This window comes from Ornithorhynchus anatinus, chromosome X2 (assembly GCF_004115215.2).
Source record: "Ornithorhynchus anatinus isolate Pmale09 chromosome X2, mOrnAna1.pri.v4, whole genome shotgun sequence".
In the NCBI taxonomy this organism is placed as follows: domain Eukaryota; kingdom Metazoa; phylum Chordata; class Mammalia; order Monotremata; family Ornithorhynchidae; genus Ornithorhynchus; species Ornithorhynchus anatinus.
The window spans coordinates 18,775,575-18,791,705 of record NC_041750.1 but is presented as its reverse complement, the minus strand read 5'-3'; the positions used below and the strand labels follow the sequence as shown (position 1 = coordinate 18,791,705).

Below are 16,131 nucleotides of genomic sequence, written 5' to 3'. Positions count from 1 at the left end.
GGTGGCTCATGGTATCGTGGTTGAGAAGCACCGTGGCTTCATGAATAGAGCATGGGCTTCAGAGTCAGATGGACCTGGGGTCTAAGCCTGGCTCTCCACTTATCTTCTGTGTGACCTTGGGCAAGTGCTTCACCTCTCTGTGCCTCAGTTACCTCAGCTGTAAAATGGGGATTAAGATTGTGAAACCCCTCGTGGGACAGGAACTGAGTCTAAGTAACCTAACACTGTCACGGGTTAGAACAATACCTGGCACACAGTAAGTGCTTAACAAATACCATAGTTATTATTCTTATCATTATCATGTCAAAGGCAGCCAAAAGGAGGAGGAGGATTAGGAGAGAATGGAGTCTGGTAAATTTGGCAAGGAGGGGTCATTGGTGACATTGAAGACAGTTGTCTCAGTGGAATTCAGGTGGTGGAAACCAGATTGTAGATGTTCAAGAAGAGAGTTGGAGGAGAGGAAATGGAGGCAGTGGGTGCATACAACCCATTTGAGGAGTTTGGACAGGAATGGAAGCAGGGAAATGAGGCAATAACAGGAGGGTTCAGCTGGATCCTGAGAATGTTTTCCTAGCTTGAGGGAGATGTGAGCATGCATGAAGGCAGAGTCAGCATTTGAATATGCCAAGTTGGGGAAGTAAAATGGGTACAAGAGTTTTTTTAGAAGATGAGAGGGGGTAGGGTCAAGAAGCACAAAAAGAGGGGAGGATATTTTGGAGTCATGTAGGATACCTTCTTGAGAAAAGGCTGGGAAGGATGCAAGGGTGGATAACAATGGTGGGAGGGAGTTGGGAGGTGAAGAGGGAGACTTTGGGAAGCATATATTTGATGGTTTCAATTTTGTCACCAAAGCAATTGGCAAGGTCAACAGGCGTACATGAAGGTGGAGTTGGGGGCACTGGGGGTTCAGGAAGGAGTTCAAGGTCTGGAACAACTGGTGGAGGTAATGGGCATGAGAATCAATGAGGGACGAGAAGTACTCTCACTGAGCAGAAGAGATGGCCGAGCGGTAGCAAGGGAGAATGAATCTGACGTGGCCAGATGTTAGGCTGGTACCTGGTTTTCCATGAACAGTGCTCTGTAGCACAAACCCAGGAGTGGAATACGCATTCCATGGAGGTGATCCAAGGGCAGGGGTTGATGGCAAGATCGACAGAGGGACAGGATGTGAGGAAGTTGAATTTGGCAGAGGGGTCAATGTTGAGGTACACTGACTGGAGCACCAAGAGAGGGGAGATTTGGAAGAAAGTCCATGATGGGCATGATGAATGATGACCTGGGACTAAAGACCAGAGGTGTTTTTCAGGGAGGGAAATGATCATCGGATGACAGGTGAAGAGGTTGTGGTTGCAGAGTATTTCAAGTTAGTAAGGTTGGTACAGTGACTATGGGACGATGACATCCAGCGTGGGTCCAAATTGGTGACGGGGTGAGGCGGGAAAGAACAGGAGATCTGCAGAGTTGAGAAGTGAGAGGAAGGCAGGGAATGTGCCTGTCATATTGTACTCTCCCAAGTGCTTAGTTGAGTACTCTGCACACAGTAAGCGCTCGATAAACATGAGTGACTGAGTGGCTGGGCAGTCTTTGGGAACGTTCACTTCATTCTATTACATTTGTTGAGTGTTTTCTGTGTGCAAAGCACTGTACTAAGTGCTCTGGAGAATACGACAACTAACAGACACATTCCCCTGCCCACAACAAGCCTGTATGAATGTCCCAGAGAATCTGTGGAGGAGGAGGAGGGAGAGAAAGGGGTCAAAATTGCTCAAAAAAGTGGAGGCGGGACGGGAGAGGTGGGGGAGGCTGGTAGATGACAGTGGCAAGTAATTGTAGAGGATAAGAAGGTGAGGAATGGATAGGGTGGTAATCAACGGTAATTTCTGAGTGCTTCCTGTGTGCAGTCCCCTCTCAGGGTTGCACCTGGTGAGTATCCAGTACTCTACCAGGCTCGGCTACGGGAGGGAGAGTCAAGCAGAGACCTACCCATTCCATTCCTAGCTTGGCCAGTGGCTAGCCATTCCATTCCTAGCTTGGCCAGTGGCTAGCGAGCGAAAGACAATCTGCTACAAGTCAAAACTCACTGATGCTGGGCAGCAGCGGCATGGGAGAGAGTTGGGGGAGGAGGTTCGAGTTTATTGTGCGGAAGGCGGCAATGGTAAACCACTTCCGTATTTTTACCAAGAAACTCTATGGATCTACTACCAGCACAACTGCAGATGGAGAGCGGGTCGTTCTGGGACAGATTTGTCTGTGGTGTCGCTATGGGTTGGAAATGACTCGATGGCATAAGACAAGACTGCATGCAGAGTCCTGTACTAAGCACTTGGGAAAGTATAATAGGGTTGGTAGACACAAACCCTGCCCACAAGGAGCTAACAGTCTACAGGGGGAGACATTAAAATAAATTACAGATAGAGGAAATGGGAGCCTACAAGGATATGAGTATAATAATAATAATGTTGGTATTTGTTAAGTGCTTACTATGTGCAGAGCACTGTTCTAAGCGCTGGGGTAGATACAGGGTAATCAGGTTGTCCCATGTGAGGCTCAGTCTTAATCCCCATTTTACAGATGAGGTAACTGAGGCCCAGAGAAGTGAAGTGACTTGCCCACAGTCACACAGATGACAAGTAGCAGAGCTGGGATTCGAACCCATGACGTCTGACTCCCAAGCCCAGGCTCTTTCCACTGAGCCACGCTGCTTCTCGAGCATAGGAATTGCTATGCAGGGTGAGAAGCAGGTTTGAACCGCCTCCTTTCTCTGTGAGTTAAGGGGAGTGGGAGAAGGGGAAGCCTTTCGGAAGAGAGTGACAGTGGACACTTTACCATCTGGAATGGAGCCACAAAGGTTCACTTAAAATAGAACAAACACACACCCACAACACATAGGCACCAATTTTGTTCTTCTAAGTTGATTATTCTCATCCCCAGAAGTATTAAGCTCTGTGACAACATAAACCTATCATTTTCTTACCAATGTCAATCATCCATTTGTCTATTCTAGTTATGTTTATATTCCAGACTTACTACAGAAGTAACGAAAATCCCCACAGAGCACAGATAAATTGTATTTTAATGTCATCAAAGTATATTGCTTAAAGAAATTCTCAAGAGCCAAATTACTCAGACAGTTTAAAAGACAACCTGATTAGTAGGGTTTGGATGAAAAGAGAGTATTATTTACCTTGTTTTTAAAATAAACTTCAATTGGCAAAATGAAACCAGCATACCCAGATTCTTCTACTTTGTAAGGTGGATCTTTGCACACTGAAACATTAGAGAGAAAAAAACATTAATTTGCTAAAGACAAATCACTTCATTTTCAACTAAAAGGCAAGAAACTATAATGATCAAATACCATTTAGTTCTAAAAAGTGCAAAAAGACATCTCATTTTTGATACCTAACTGAAAAGTAGCCTTAAAAGGTAAGCAACAGTGCCATTGCCCCCTTGACAGGTGAGCAAACTGAGGCCAAAAGGTCACAATGCCCAGGGTCACAATGCAAATCAGGGGCTTTAGAATCAAATGCACTCTTAATCATGTAACTACTAAAGCACCTTGTACATTTAATGTACACATGCTGACAAAGCCCAAGGGCATCCTGAAAACCATATTATCTACATGAATCTGGAATAATTTTGTACTTTTATGCAGACCAGAAATGCAAAACTTGTCTTAAAAAGAGAGCATAGATATTAAGGTAGCTCTTTGGGGGTGCATTAGATTGCCTTAGAAGCTCATTAGGGTGAACAATATAGCAATTTTCCAATAAGCTACAAGTGAACCAATGTTACTCCAGGAAAGAGGAATAAAAGGCATTCCAAGAACAATGTAACATTTTCTAGCAAACAAAAGAGGAAAAAACAAATGCACTATATGCCACTTCCCAAATCACATTTTCTATACAGTGGTGCATAATCCATAATCCCAAGGCATCCCAACAACCTCAGTCACTTTTTCAAATCAACACCCTGGCTCTCAAAAAGGATCATCTGTGTTGGAAACCCATACAAAACCTCCTAGGCATGAAATGCAGCATGAATCTTACAGCACGAAGGTATGAAAGATAGAAGCTGCAATTCTCAGCATCTTTGAGGGGGTTGACTGAAAGAGGTGTTGACAGTTCTGGGACCCTCCCCTTCTTCTGCCACTGGCAGATAGTTCTAGAAAGAAGTAAACCAGCAAGGGAATGGTTTGGCTTGGCCAACCTCATCCAGCTGGCAGTGCAGGAGTGAGCTACAGCAAGAAATGGCAAGAAGGAACTACGGGTGCCTGCAGTTCTTACCCAAAGGATGCACTGTGAGTTATCTATACCCCACATGAGCTAGACTTGTGCAACCCTGCCATAGCTTTCAATTCTAAACGGCAACATTCAGAAACTCAGAAAACAATACTACTGGCAGCAGGTCAATGACATTCAAGATAGGCTACTCTATTCTGAGAGTCATTTGCCAAACAGCAGCTACCCCAGGGTCCAGCCACTTGATTTCCCTGAAACCCCTTAGGCTTGTGTCTGCATGTCTGAAAGGAAATTTATTCTGAGGAATGATAAAAAGGGCCTATCACCAGAACACACCCTAAAAAGCTACTGTTCTCTTGGTGTGAAGAACTCTTATGCCATTAATATACTTTATTCTGCAAAGATATTAATTCTATTCAAGAAAACAGCTGTTACTCTGTAAATTTCAAGTCTCAAGATCTCTGGGTTTCTTTTTTCTTTGTGTCTCGCTTTAAAATCTCCCCCAAAAGTACTATTATTAGCCATAGCCTAAACTGTGTATGAATAGCTCAGAAAAGTCCCTTTTGTCTTAAATGCTCCAAAGTCATAACTAAAATCAATAACCTTTATTGAGACAAATACAATACTGCATTTTTTTTTATCATAGGAAGAATGAACACCACCTCTCCATGGTCAACTTCAGCTACTGCCTCAAGGATCTACCATACAAACTCTTGGAAATGCTTTAAGGTATGTTTTTCATTGCCTGAAATAAAGGCTCTTTACAGAACTATATAGAAGCAGGCCAGATTTTAAACTGTATTACTTAAGTGGTGTGTTGCCTAATTCTAAATATATATCAAGTTGCGAACAATTAAGTATTGAATCTTGACATTTTTAGTTTCAAAAGCTAATTCACTGCATATTTGGTAAAAAGTAACTGCATACATACATATGAACACACATAGCTGTTCTTTGGGTTCAAATGAAGCTACCGACAGTGTGATGTTTAAAAAAAAACATGTGTGGGTGTGGCTGGCGAGACCGGCAACCCCCTCCACATCTAGCTCATGTAAAAATTGTCACATGGAGACTTGGTCATTGGGTAAGATTGTCAAAATCCCAAGGGTTGGGAGAGGGAGAAGGGAGAGGGTGTCCTGATTAGCTGTAAGCATGAACTAGCCTTCACAAATCAGGTCACTAGAGGGAAGTGTCCCACCAGCCTACCCCTACGCACAAAATGCAGGCCGGCCATCAGGTGCACTCTGATGGAGGCCACCTTCGAAATCAGCCTGGTCCAAGTGAGAGAAGTCTTCCAGAATGGGAAAGACAAGGCTTTCAAATGGATTGGTGTTCTGAGGTCAAAACCAAAGCGAAAAATCACATCCAATTCTACAAATAGACCAGCCTGGTGGTAGGCGACATGATTCTGGACACACAGTGCAACACTTCCAGTCTGTCCATCACTACCCCCTCAGCTTCTTGCCCCAGAGTCCGTAAATTGTATCCAGCCCCCATCTGAGGTGAACAGAAGTGGATCGAATCCCAGGCGCAGCAAGCTGTCCGTGGTGAACTCAATAATCAAAGAGGGAGGGTCATTCCTTTCTGGCCCAGAGTGCGGACCCTAGAATGAGTCTCTCCCCCACTTAGTCTCAGTTCTGCCAGAACCTCGGTGGCCATTATGGGACGAGATGGGAAAGCCTACCCAAACTGATTCCTCCGATCCAGAGTCAGAACATTTGTTGCTGCTGCACCTGTACCTGGTATCTTGGACCAGAGCAGGGTTAATATGCGATTCTGCAGAGGGGCACAAAGGTCCAGGTCTGATGCTCCCAGATGATCAAACACCCCCTGGGCGACTTGAGGATCGAAGGAACATTTGTGCAAATCCAGGGTGCCTCAACACTGTCTAAAAGTTCTCTTCTCTGGGAACTAAATGTAATAATGCTCAGCCCCATTGTTCACTGCCCAGTTTCCTATTCATGGATTCCAAGCACAGAACTTTGGCGTGAGTGCTCCCTTGCTTGTGTGGGCCGGACATTGTAGGCTGACTGTCAGATCAGGACAGGCATGATGTGGACTGAGTGAACTGACCGAAGAGCTTCAGCATAGCTTGCATCTAGCAAGTCGATTTGCTGTGGGGGTGGTGGGAGTTGTGTGTGCAGGGGACAAGGGAGAAATGACATATTTCCTGTAGCACAGTCCTCCAGTTGAGCTACTCAACCTTTCAGAAAGTCATTTGTGAGACCCACATAATAAGGTGAAATAAACCAAAAGGCAGCCTTTCAGTAAGTTTTCTCCCGGGGACCACCACTGGAATTGTGTGGACTTTGTGCGTTATCCTGATCTTGAAGGATGAGGTATATAGTTTTGGCTCCATTGAAATCTGAAGGCCAGCTGAAAGGGGTTCATTCAGTGGTGATCCACAGGCAGGACACTGATTATGGATGCCAAAGGCCTAGAAGGCAAAGGGATCTCTCTCACAGGTACTTAGTTCTGTGCTTGGAAGCCTACTTTCTGGCAGAAATGCCATCTGCATGCCCAGAGGGGCCCTGATGAAATCCTTGAGTTAGAACCAGCCCGGGCTTCAGGAGACTGGACTTGAAGTCCAGATGTAGGAAAACAGCCATGCCGTGCTCGGAGTCCCAAGGAAGCTATCAATTAACTGATCATCCAGATAAAGAAAAATTTGGAGCCACTGTCATCTCAGCAAAACCACAGGGCTGCCAGGCACTTCCTGAAAACTCGCAAGGCAGATGTGAGTCTTAAACAGAAGGGAACAGAGCTCGAAGTGATAATCGCCAATCCGGAAAAGAAGAAATCTGTGCTGCTCCAAATAGGTCACGAGTGTGTACACCTCCTAGGCTGATGGGGGTGGGGGTTGGGGGGGGGGGGGGGGTAAAATCCTTTTCAAAGATGTCATCTTGAACTTTTCTACTGCTCTGTACAACTTCGATTCTTTCGGGTCCAAAATGGGACAGCAGCCTTGAAGTCAGTCCAGCCAATACTGCCATTTTTGAAGTAATATCTGGGTTTCTAAGAGCATCGCTGAGAGAACAGTTGGAGAAGGGAGCTCCGCAGCAGACCTGACCAAAGGGAAGTGGAGTGGGCAAGTTGCCTGAGAATCTCGGGTGATAGCGGAGAGAAATGATGCTCAGAGTACACGATTAGTAGGAAATGCTTGGCCATCGATGACAAAATCAGGCTAGTTGACCATTCCCCATCAGAATGTCCTCCAAGTCAGGGGCTGTTGATTTTGGCTAGATGGTCCCCTGCCTCTATGCCCCCTACACCCTCTAAGTGTGCGTGCCCCCAAAGGATGGCTGTTAGGTAGGTGTTTGTCTAACTGTTCTGGTAACACCACCCTGATTACCTTGTCATACCCTACCAGAGTCTTGATACAAGCCGATGCACTCCTCCAAGAGCTCTTTTTGCAGAAAGAGAGGGAGGAGCCAAGGTAATTATGCATGTTCTCCTCATTCTCCTTGTTCTAGAAGAGGATCTGATGGATGTCCTCTCCCAAAATATCTCACCCACTGAAGCAGAGTTCCATCTTGACTCGTGACACCAGACCAACTAGTAAGCCTCAGCCAGGCAAAGTGTCCAGAGTCCATCAGGAAGGTCATGAGTCTGCAACAGGTATTAGCCACGTCCTCGACTGCTCTAAACCAGTTCTCGTGGGCTTCGGCCGAATCCTCGACGGCCTCCTCTGGTGGAGAACAGATAGTCTTTGATTGCACCCAACATCTTCGGCCGGTATTCCATCACGTAGACAAAATCACTGGCAGCTCTGGTGTCAGAATTTGAGCATGAAATGCTGTTGGAGGTGGAGATGGGATCGGGGGGTGGGGGGAGGGAGGTTAGACACCTCATGCCCACCCCTGCTACGGTTGGTTCAAACAAGGGTGGGAATAAACCCTTGGGAGTGAAGACTGAAGGAGAAGAGTCCTGGTGCAAGGGATGTAATTAGTCTGCTACTTTGGCCAGAGGGTCCCTGGTGGCAAGTAGCCCTAAGAAACAGGGGATGGCTGTGCACACTATGGGGATAGGTAGGTTCCAGGAATAGGTGGGCTGGGATTACATCTTTGAATCTTCAGACAGTGGCTTAACTACTTCTGCTCCTTCAATCTTCAGGATTAAGTTGGAATCACTTCTCCTTGGTAAGCCACAGAAATCTTCTGAGGAAGGGCTTTTTGCTCATGGAAAAAGGGTTTTCCCCACATCACTCTTCTGGAGCGACCTCCAGCTGCAGTTATACCTGACGGTTCGTGTCAGTCCTCCTGTCCGCTCATGAAGTCTGGCACACGCTGAACGAGGAATTCCACAGTCCCGGAGAGGGCCGCCATCATGTGCCAGGAGTGTGGTAGGGCAGAAGGATCCTGAAAAACTTCGCTAACGAGGTGGTGAAGTGGGGGAATGATCGGCTGGACAACCCCAATTCTGACTCCGGTAAGGCAGAGGGGGAGTCTGTGTGAACGTAAGCCCAGGCAGTCCCGGCAAACTTCCCTGGGCTCCCCAGGAGGACGGGGAAGGATCGGCTACAGGAAGGGCAAACTCGCTTGAGCGTGGACAGTTTCTTTGGGGGCGGTGCCATGTTACAGCGTAGCCCAATCCGAACAGGTCTCCGACTTGGCTTGGAATGTATAGGCTGCTTGAAAAGGAAAGTCAAAATCCTTGTTAATAAGCATGCTTCTTCCCTTCTTTCATTCTTTTTCTTAAAGGGCAAGGGGATGGGAACCAGAGTGCAACTCCAGCATGCGCATGTGGGCCTAATAGCTCAGGAAGCTGTCTCCATTGCTCAGGAACCTGGCTAAGTGAGAAAACAGAAGTCACTACTGTAATACTCACTACTAAGATACGCCTTACAACTTGCCTCTAGCCTAGCTCTTTGTATGTGCACTCAGGGGGTTCTTTCCCACCCACCTCAATGGAGGAGGGTGGGGGAAAGATTTTGACTTTGGAGGGAGGCTTTGCCACACAGCAAACCCAGGAAAGGAGGAGCAGAGAGGTCATAGCCAAGGAGGGAGTCCTTTTAGAAGGGACTGGGAACCCTCCCTTAGACCCAAAATGCTCAGGCTGTGGCAGGGAAGGGCGGAAATGGAGGCTCCAGCCAGCAGGAGGATCTAGAAACTTAGGTAGCCTGCAGCCACAGCGCTGGGGGTAAGACACTAAGACCATGCTGGGGACTTATCAGGGGACTTACTCTCCAGGAGAGCTGCTAGCTCTTATCTCACTCCCTATATTTCTTTACCTCTTATTTCACTTCAGCCCTCCTGAAGTTCAGAGATAAAACAAGGCCACTCTGAGGTCGGTGGGGCCCAGGCAATTTACAATTAGGGGACTCCCCGAGGCCCACGGGTTTTGGGGTGGGAACTCCCCTTCCCAGCTACCCTAGGGTAGAGTGGTGACCGAAGGGTGAAAGGGACCGGCGCTAACGTGGAATTGCCGGATCCCACCAGGCTTTTAGGGAACGGGAATGTCATCAGCTGTGTCGATAGAGCTGAGGTGGGAGTGCGGGTTGGAGGTGGGGTGAGAGGAAGGGGATAGGGAGGGGAGGGTGCAACAACCTCCACCGGCCCAGTCTTTTAGCTTACCTGAGGTGAGTCTCTGAGGTCTTCCCAGCAAGGCGTCAGGAGGGAAACTGGAAGGGGGAGGGGCCCACCTCCCTAGGAACATGGGAGGGGTGGAGCCTGACCTCTTTCTGGTCAGACTGCCAGCTATCCAGGGAGGCAGCCCCTCAAGCTTTACAAGGACGAGTCCAGGGATATCCAGGAGCAGCTACTAGAGTGATCATCTGGCGTGGCCCTTACCCACCTTTGGAGAATGGGGAAGAAAAAGGTAAATCTGTACATTCAGAGAAATACCAAATGGACTCCCAATGTCTTAATTTATGGTCTCACTCATATCCTTTTATGAAGAAAACCTGTACATACAAAGAGAAGAATTCAACAGATTATTCAGATCCAGAGACTGGTTTCTCTTTTTAAAAGACTTTCCCTTATGATATTGTTGGCTCATTACGGAAATCACTCCCGGGGCCCTGGAATAGTTGCTGAAAAAAAGAAGACTGCTACAAAAAGGGAAGAAAGGGAAGGACACAACCCTGGTGGTGATAATGCTGTCGTGAGTGGCAAAGCAGGCTTCTGATTAAGTAAACTCAAAGTGGAAAGGGGGCAGGGTCAAGAGATGGGGGTCTAAAAGCCAGGGCAGAAAGATAAAGAGCCAGATATATATAGGCGGGGGGGGGGGGGGGGAAGTGGTGGAGGGAGGAGGGAGAGAGAGAACAATGATTGGAAAAAAAAGGAAAGAGAGAGAGAGAGAAGGAAGGCAGACAGCCTTATTAAAAACACATCTCTTCCAAGAGGCCTTCCCTGTCTAAGCCTTCATTTTCTCTTCTGCTAGCCCTTGCACTTGGTTTTGCACCCTTTATTCACCCCTCAGCCCCATGCCACTAATGACATATCCATAATTTATTTATATTCATGTCTGCCCCCCTCCAACTCTAGATTGTAAGCTCACTGTGGGCAGGGAACATGTCTGCTGACCCTGTTATACTGTACTCTCCCAAGTGTTTAGTTCAGTTCTCTGCACACAGAACTGAATTCAATAAATGATTGATTGATCAGATGGAGACTGTAAGAGATGCAGCATGGCCTAGTGGATGGAGCACAGGCCTGGGAGTCAGAAGGACCTGGGTTCTAATCCCGGCTCCTCCACTTGCTTGCTGGGTGACCTTGGGCAAGTCACTTCACTTCTCTGTCATTTACCTCACCTGTAAAATGGGGATTAAGACCGTGAGCCCTATGCGGGGCACAGACAGTGCCCAACCTGATAATCTCGTATCTTCCCCAACATTTAATACAGTGCCTGGCACATAGAAAGCACTTAATAAATAACATTAAAAAAAAAATCTCTGTGGGCAGGGATCACATCTCCCAAGTCTATTGTGTCGCACTTTCCCAAGTGCTTAGTACAGTGTCCTGCATGCAGGAAGCCTGCAAGAGAAGCAGTTTGGCCTAGTGGATAGAGCACGGGCCTAGGAATCAGAAAGACCTGGGTTCTAATTACGGCTCCGCCACTTGCTTGCTATGTGACCTTGAGCAAGTCACTTTACTTCTCTGTGCTTCAGTTACCTCATCTGAAAGATGGAGATTAAAACTGTGAGCCCCATGCGGGCCAGGGACTCTGTCCAACCTAACAACTTTGTGTCTACCCCAGAGCTTACTAAAGTGTCTAGCACATAGTAAGCACTTAACAAATACCATAAAAAAGACAGCAAAATAGGGAAGTGTTCCCTAAATACCACTGATTGATTGAGAGAGCAGAGAAAGAAGGGGTAGAAATAAAGACTGAGATAAAAGGTAAAGAGGTGGAAAGAGTGGAAGGCAGGGAAGGTGAAGAGTAGGGGACATAGAGGACAAAAGGAATGGGAAGGGAGACAGGGGTCCTAGACACAGACACACACAGTGCTTGTCGAGGTCTGGGTCTGATCAGCAGGTTCCCCTGCCGTCGCCACCCAGAGTTCACTAATACTGTTGCCACCAACACCACCACCATCAGCACCACCACCTAAGCCCTACCATGTTCTGGGTTGGGAGAGAGCTAGTCCCCACTGCCTCCACCAACTGAGACCTACCAGAGAAGTTCCCCGCTGCCATCTCCTACCAGATCCTCTAGGTAACGGGCGATGCAGTCAGCCCTGGCAGCAGGGATCGCTGTTGGCAGAGTCTAGGTGGTGGCGGTGGGGATTAGCGCCACCAACACTGTCCACCCAGAACATGGCAACAGAGTCCAACCGGTGGAGGCAATTCTTGTTAAGCCTTCCCAGAGCGTAGCCCAGGAATATTGCCGGCGTGGCCGGTCCAGAGGCAGTAGGTGGTGATGAGAACAGGGGGCCGGTAGCTAAAACCGTGGCTGCCCAGACAAACCAGAACGACCCCTTCTGAGACAGTGTCAGGAGCCTCTAGAACACCTGGATGACACTTTCCCAGTCACTCCAGAAAGAAAAGCCCTTTTCTAATCTAGCGGTGGCAGTGATGGTGTCCGGTGGCCACATTTCTTGAGGAAAGAGTTTCACTTTTAATTCCTTCCCCTCCACATCTGTCTCTTGCCCAGCAGCTCCATTACTGAGCTAAATATTTCCAGTGTTATTTTCCTTGGCAGCCCCTCCAAAAAAAAAAGGTTCCAGAATTGTCAACTTCAGGAATAATGCCTGGTGTGAGATGGGAAATGATGAAAAAAGACTCCCTCAACACTGCAGCTCCATTGACAGGAATTGCTGCCAAAGCCCCTGGTTGTTCACAGCAGTGGCAGTGTGGTCTTTGGAAAAGTGTCTTCCCTGAATTGGCTTAGGTGATTGCTCTCCTGCTGTTGACTGGGACATTCATCAAACACCTGCTCTGGTTTTGTTTTGTGATTTGTTTTTTTTCTTCCCACCTTCCCCACTAACAGATAGTGCACCACTGTATTTCTACAGAAAAATGATTTGGGTATTCTTTCCCTTTGAGCTATTTTCTAGCTTCTTTTACCTTCCATCATAAATTGACTGCCCTTGCCCATAGTTCTGGCCAATACAAATTTGGTTATCTTATTTCCCGAATTTTAAATACTTCTATCATGCAATCTCTCACACTAAGGCTTCTGGCTAAAGGTTTCCAAGAGAGAATGTGCATTATTTATAAATCGCTGCTAAAAATGAGAAGTTCAACTGAGAAAATGTTAATGAAACAAATCTCTAAAGGCAAAGATGAAACTCCAAATGGTATCTAGTACTAGCAGGTCCTTGCCAGAGGTGTGGCTTGCATAAGAGGTGTTTGTTTGGATGACGAATTTGACCAGGCATCCTAGAAAATCGACCAATTCCTAGAAGAAAGGTTTGAACATGGAGAAGCAACATGGCCTAGTGGATAGAGCACAGGCCTGGGAGTAAGAAGGACCTGGGTTCTACTCCTGGATCACCCCTGCCCTCGGGGATTTATTTTTTGTTTGGGGGGGCTTTGTGTTGTTTTTTTTTTTTAAAAAAAGGACAACTAAAACACATCTTCTTGTTCCATCTCCTCCACCCACCCCCGGGGCTGGGATCAGAGCATCTGGGATCTGGCAAGGAACCATAGGTGCTTTCCTGCTTTCCCCACTCTGGCTGCTGCTCCAGAGCCCAGGCTGGGGAGACAGACTGCAGATGGCAGGAACCCCCTCCCCCGCCCAGGGAGCTGGGAGAGAGTCTTTTCAGTTTGCACTGCTCTCTGTTTGGAGAGAAGGGAAATAGCTCTTCTCTGCTCTGGCCACTGCTCTGGAATCCAGGATAAGTCGGGAGATGGATCTCATTGCCCCATGTCCCCTGGTCCAGCAGGGGAAATCTGGCACACTCATCTTTCATCCACACAACCCCTCTGCCTCCTGTCTGCTGGAGGGGTGGCAACCCCAGGGCTGGGGGATATGGAGAGAAAGCTGGGACAGAGCCGCTTTTGGTTTTAGAGGAAACCATGCGCATACGTGTCCTCGGTGGACAGTCCGCTCCTCGCGTGTGCAGCCCCACCCTGATCTACTGTGCCTCCCGCCGGCTTGAATCCCTTCTTCATATGGAGTTTCATTGAAAGTCTCGCCTCCCTCTTCCCCGATTCCACCCCCTGGCCGGAAGATCAGGTGACCAAGTAACACAAGCTGTGACAACCCTATAAACCGTTCATTTATCAGATCATCTTGAAGGATTTTGCCTGATTAACGGGTAGTAACGCAAGATGTGCCAATTCATCGTGAATCCTACCAGCTAAACACCACTACCACCCAGAAAAGTCCCACTGAGATCAATTACAATTATTGAGTGCTTACTGTGCAGAGCACTGTAGTAAGCACTTGGGAAAGTACAGTGAAACAGAGGTGGCAGACATGTTCCCTGCCCACAAGGAGCTCATAGTCTAGAGAGATTCTAGAGGGATTTGAAATGCATTTACATTTCCCTCACCCTGTTTCCACGCAGTTCAAATACAAAGTGGCCTGTGGGATGAGAGTGCATTCTGGAAGAAAAAGACTAGCAGACAGTGAAATTTTTATTGGGGGTTGAAAAATGGGAAGAAAGCTATCTCACAACAGCTGGGAAGCTCTGTCAAGTGCAGGAAGGCAGCAAGAGAAAAAGGTATAATATGTACCTGAAAGTGGAAAGATGAATCAGAAAGAACATTAAGAAGAAAGGAAAGGTGTCTAAGAAGTAGCAAGGGCAGGGGTAAGAGAGAAAAGGGAAAAGAGGTGTGTGTGTGTGTGTGTGTGAGAGAGAGAGAGAGAGAGAGAGAGGGAGGGAGAGAAGGGGAAAAGGAGGAAAGAGGAAAAGAGGAAAGGCAAAGATGGGGAAGAAAATGGGGAGGAGGAGCAAGGCAAGGGGAGAGGAGGAGGTGGGAAGGAAGGAGAGGAGAAATTGAAAGGGACAAAGAATGGGAAAGAGGAGATGAGGGAGCAAGGGGAAAAGGGAGAGGAAAGCAACGGGCTGCTGTCTGGGCTATGCCAGCTGGCATGCTGGCACTGTTATCCAAACAGAACCCAGTGGGGATGGATAGGGCACAGGTGGCATGAGATGCCGCATCCAATGCAAGAGGGAGAGGGAGAGAGGGGAACAGGGGTGAGAGAGAGAGAAAGAGAAAGAAGGATCAGGGGTAAGGAGGAGAGAGAAGGGCCTGGCATGATTCAGGAGGTGGCAGCAGTGGCGACTGCTGGGGTGTCGATGCAAGGTTCCCACTCACAAAGTCACAATTTCTGGATGTGATAGTAGAATAGGATTTATCAAGTGCTGACTATGTGCAGAGCCCGGTACTAAGCGCTGGGAAGGAGTACACAGGTGGGAAATTTCTGGCACGGCAGACCGAGGAGCAGCTATTGTGGCTGCAGAGTTGGCTCCCTCTTCATCACCATCACCATTGGTATTAACGGAGTGCCTACTGTATTGAGTATGCGTTAAAAGCCAACGGCACGGTCCCTGTCCTTACAATCAAATGGGACAGGTGCAAAAGACATAAAATAGGTTCAAAAATGAAAAACAGATACAACTGTTAACAATAAAACAACAAAAAAAACTAACGAGAGAATGAAGCGTTAAACACATGAGTCGTAGCTGGCACCCCGTGGCCACTCAGAATTCACCAATGCTGCTGCCGCCGCTGCCACCACCTAGGCTTTACCAGCAGGGCTCTGAGAGCCATCTTCTGTTGGGGATAGGGCTACTGCTAAGTGCAGGAAGGCTGACAAATCCAGGTAGGTGGAGATTGGTCAGGGAATGCCACTTTGAGGCAGTGGCTTTCTAGGAGGATTTTAGAGATGGTGAGGGTCATGTTCTGGAAAATTTGAAGGGGGAGGAAGTTCCATGCAGGGGGAAGGTTGGGCACAATGGATCAGAGATGGAAAAGTTGAAAGTGAGGTGCAAACAGGTTAGCTTGAGGGCAATGAGTGCAGGTTGGGATATAGCAGGAAATGGGAGGAGAAAAGTAAAAAGGAAACAGCTGGTGGAGAGTCCTGAAACCAACGATCAAGAATTTTTCTTTGAGGTGGAGAAAGACAGGTAGCCACTGGAGGTGTTGGGGGAGGAGAGCAATGTGCTCTGAATGATATTTTGGGAAAATGATCCAAGGAACTAAGGGAGGGAGGGACACTGTAAAGGAAAAGGCCAGAGGAAAGGAGACCAGCAAGGGGGTTGCTGCAATAATATAGGAGGGAACTGGCTAGGGTTTGGACCATACAGAAGGGGTGGTTCTGGGAAATCTTGTGGTGGACAAACTGGTTGGATTAAGAAACGTATTGAATGTGGGAGGTATAAAATACAGCTGAGTTAAAGATAACACCAAGGTTGGAAGCTTCTGGAAGAGTGGGTGGTGGTGTCCACCATGATGAGAAAGGTAGAGGGAAGAGTTAAGTTTAGAAGGAAAGTTGA

At 47.5% G+C, this 16,131-nt stretch overlaps 1 protein-coding gene across 5 annotated transcripts in view; it reads right to left on the bottom strand.

Moving 5' to 3' along the window:
- The window catches only part of MLLT3 (MLLT3 super elongation complex subunit), a 221,644-nt gene that overhangs the window by 95,972 nt on the left and 109,541 nt on the right, over nucleotides 1-16,131 (bottom strand). For 4 of the 5 annotated variants that reach the window (XM_039910473.1, XM_029052845.2, XM_029052849.2 and 1 more), the window contains one exon: nucleotides 3,185-3,267. In XM_039910473.1, coding sequence (XP_039766407.1) covers nucleotides 3,185-3,267 — 83 coding nt within the window. Of the gene's footprint in view, nucleotides 1-3,184; nucleotides 3,268-9,814; nucleotides 10,035-16,131 lie in introns of all 5 variants that reach the window. The other variant, XM_039910474.1, reaches the window with a different exon arrangement.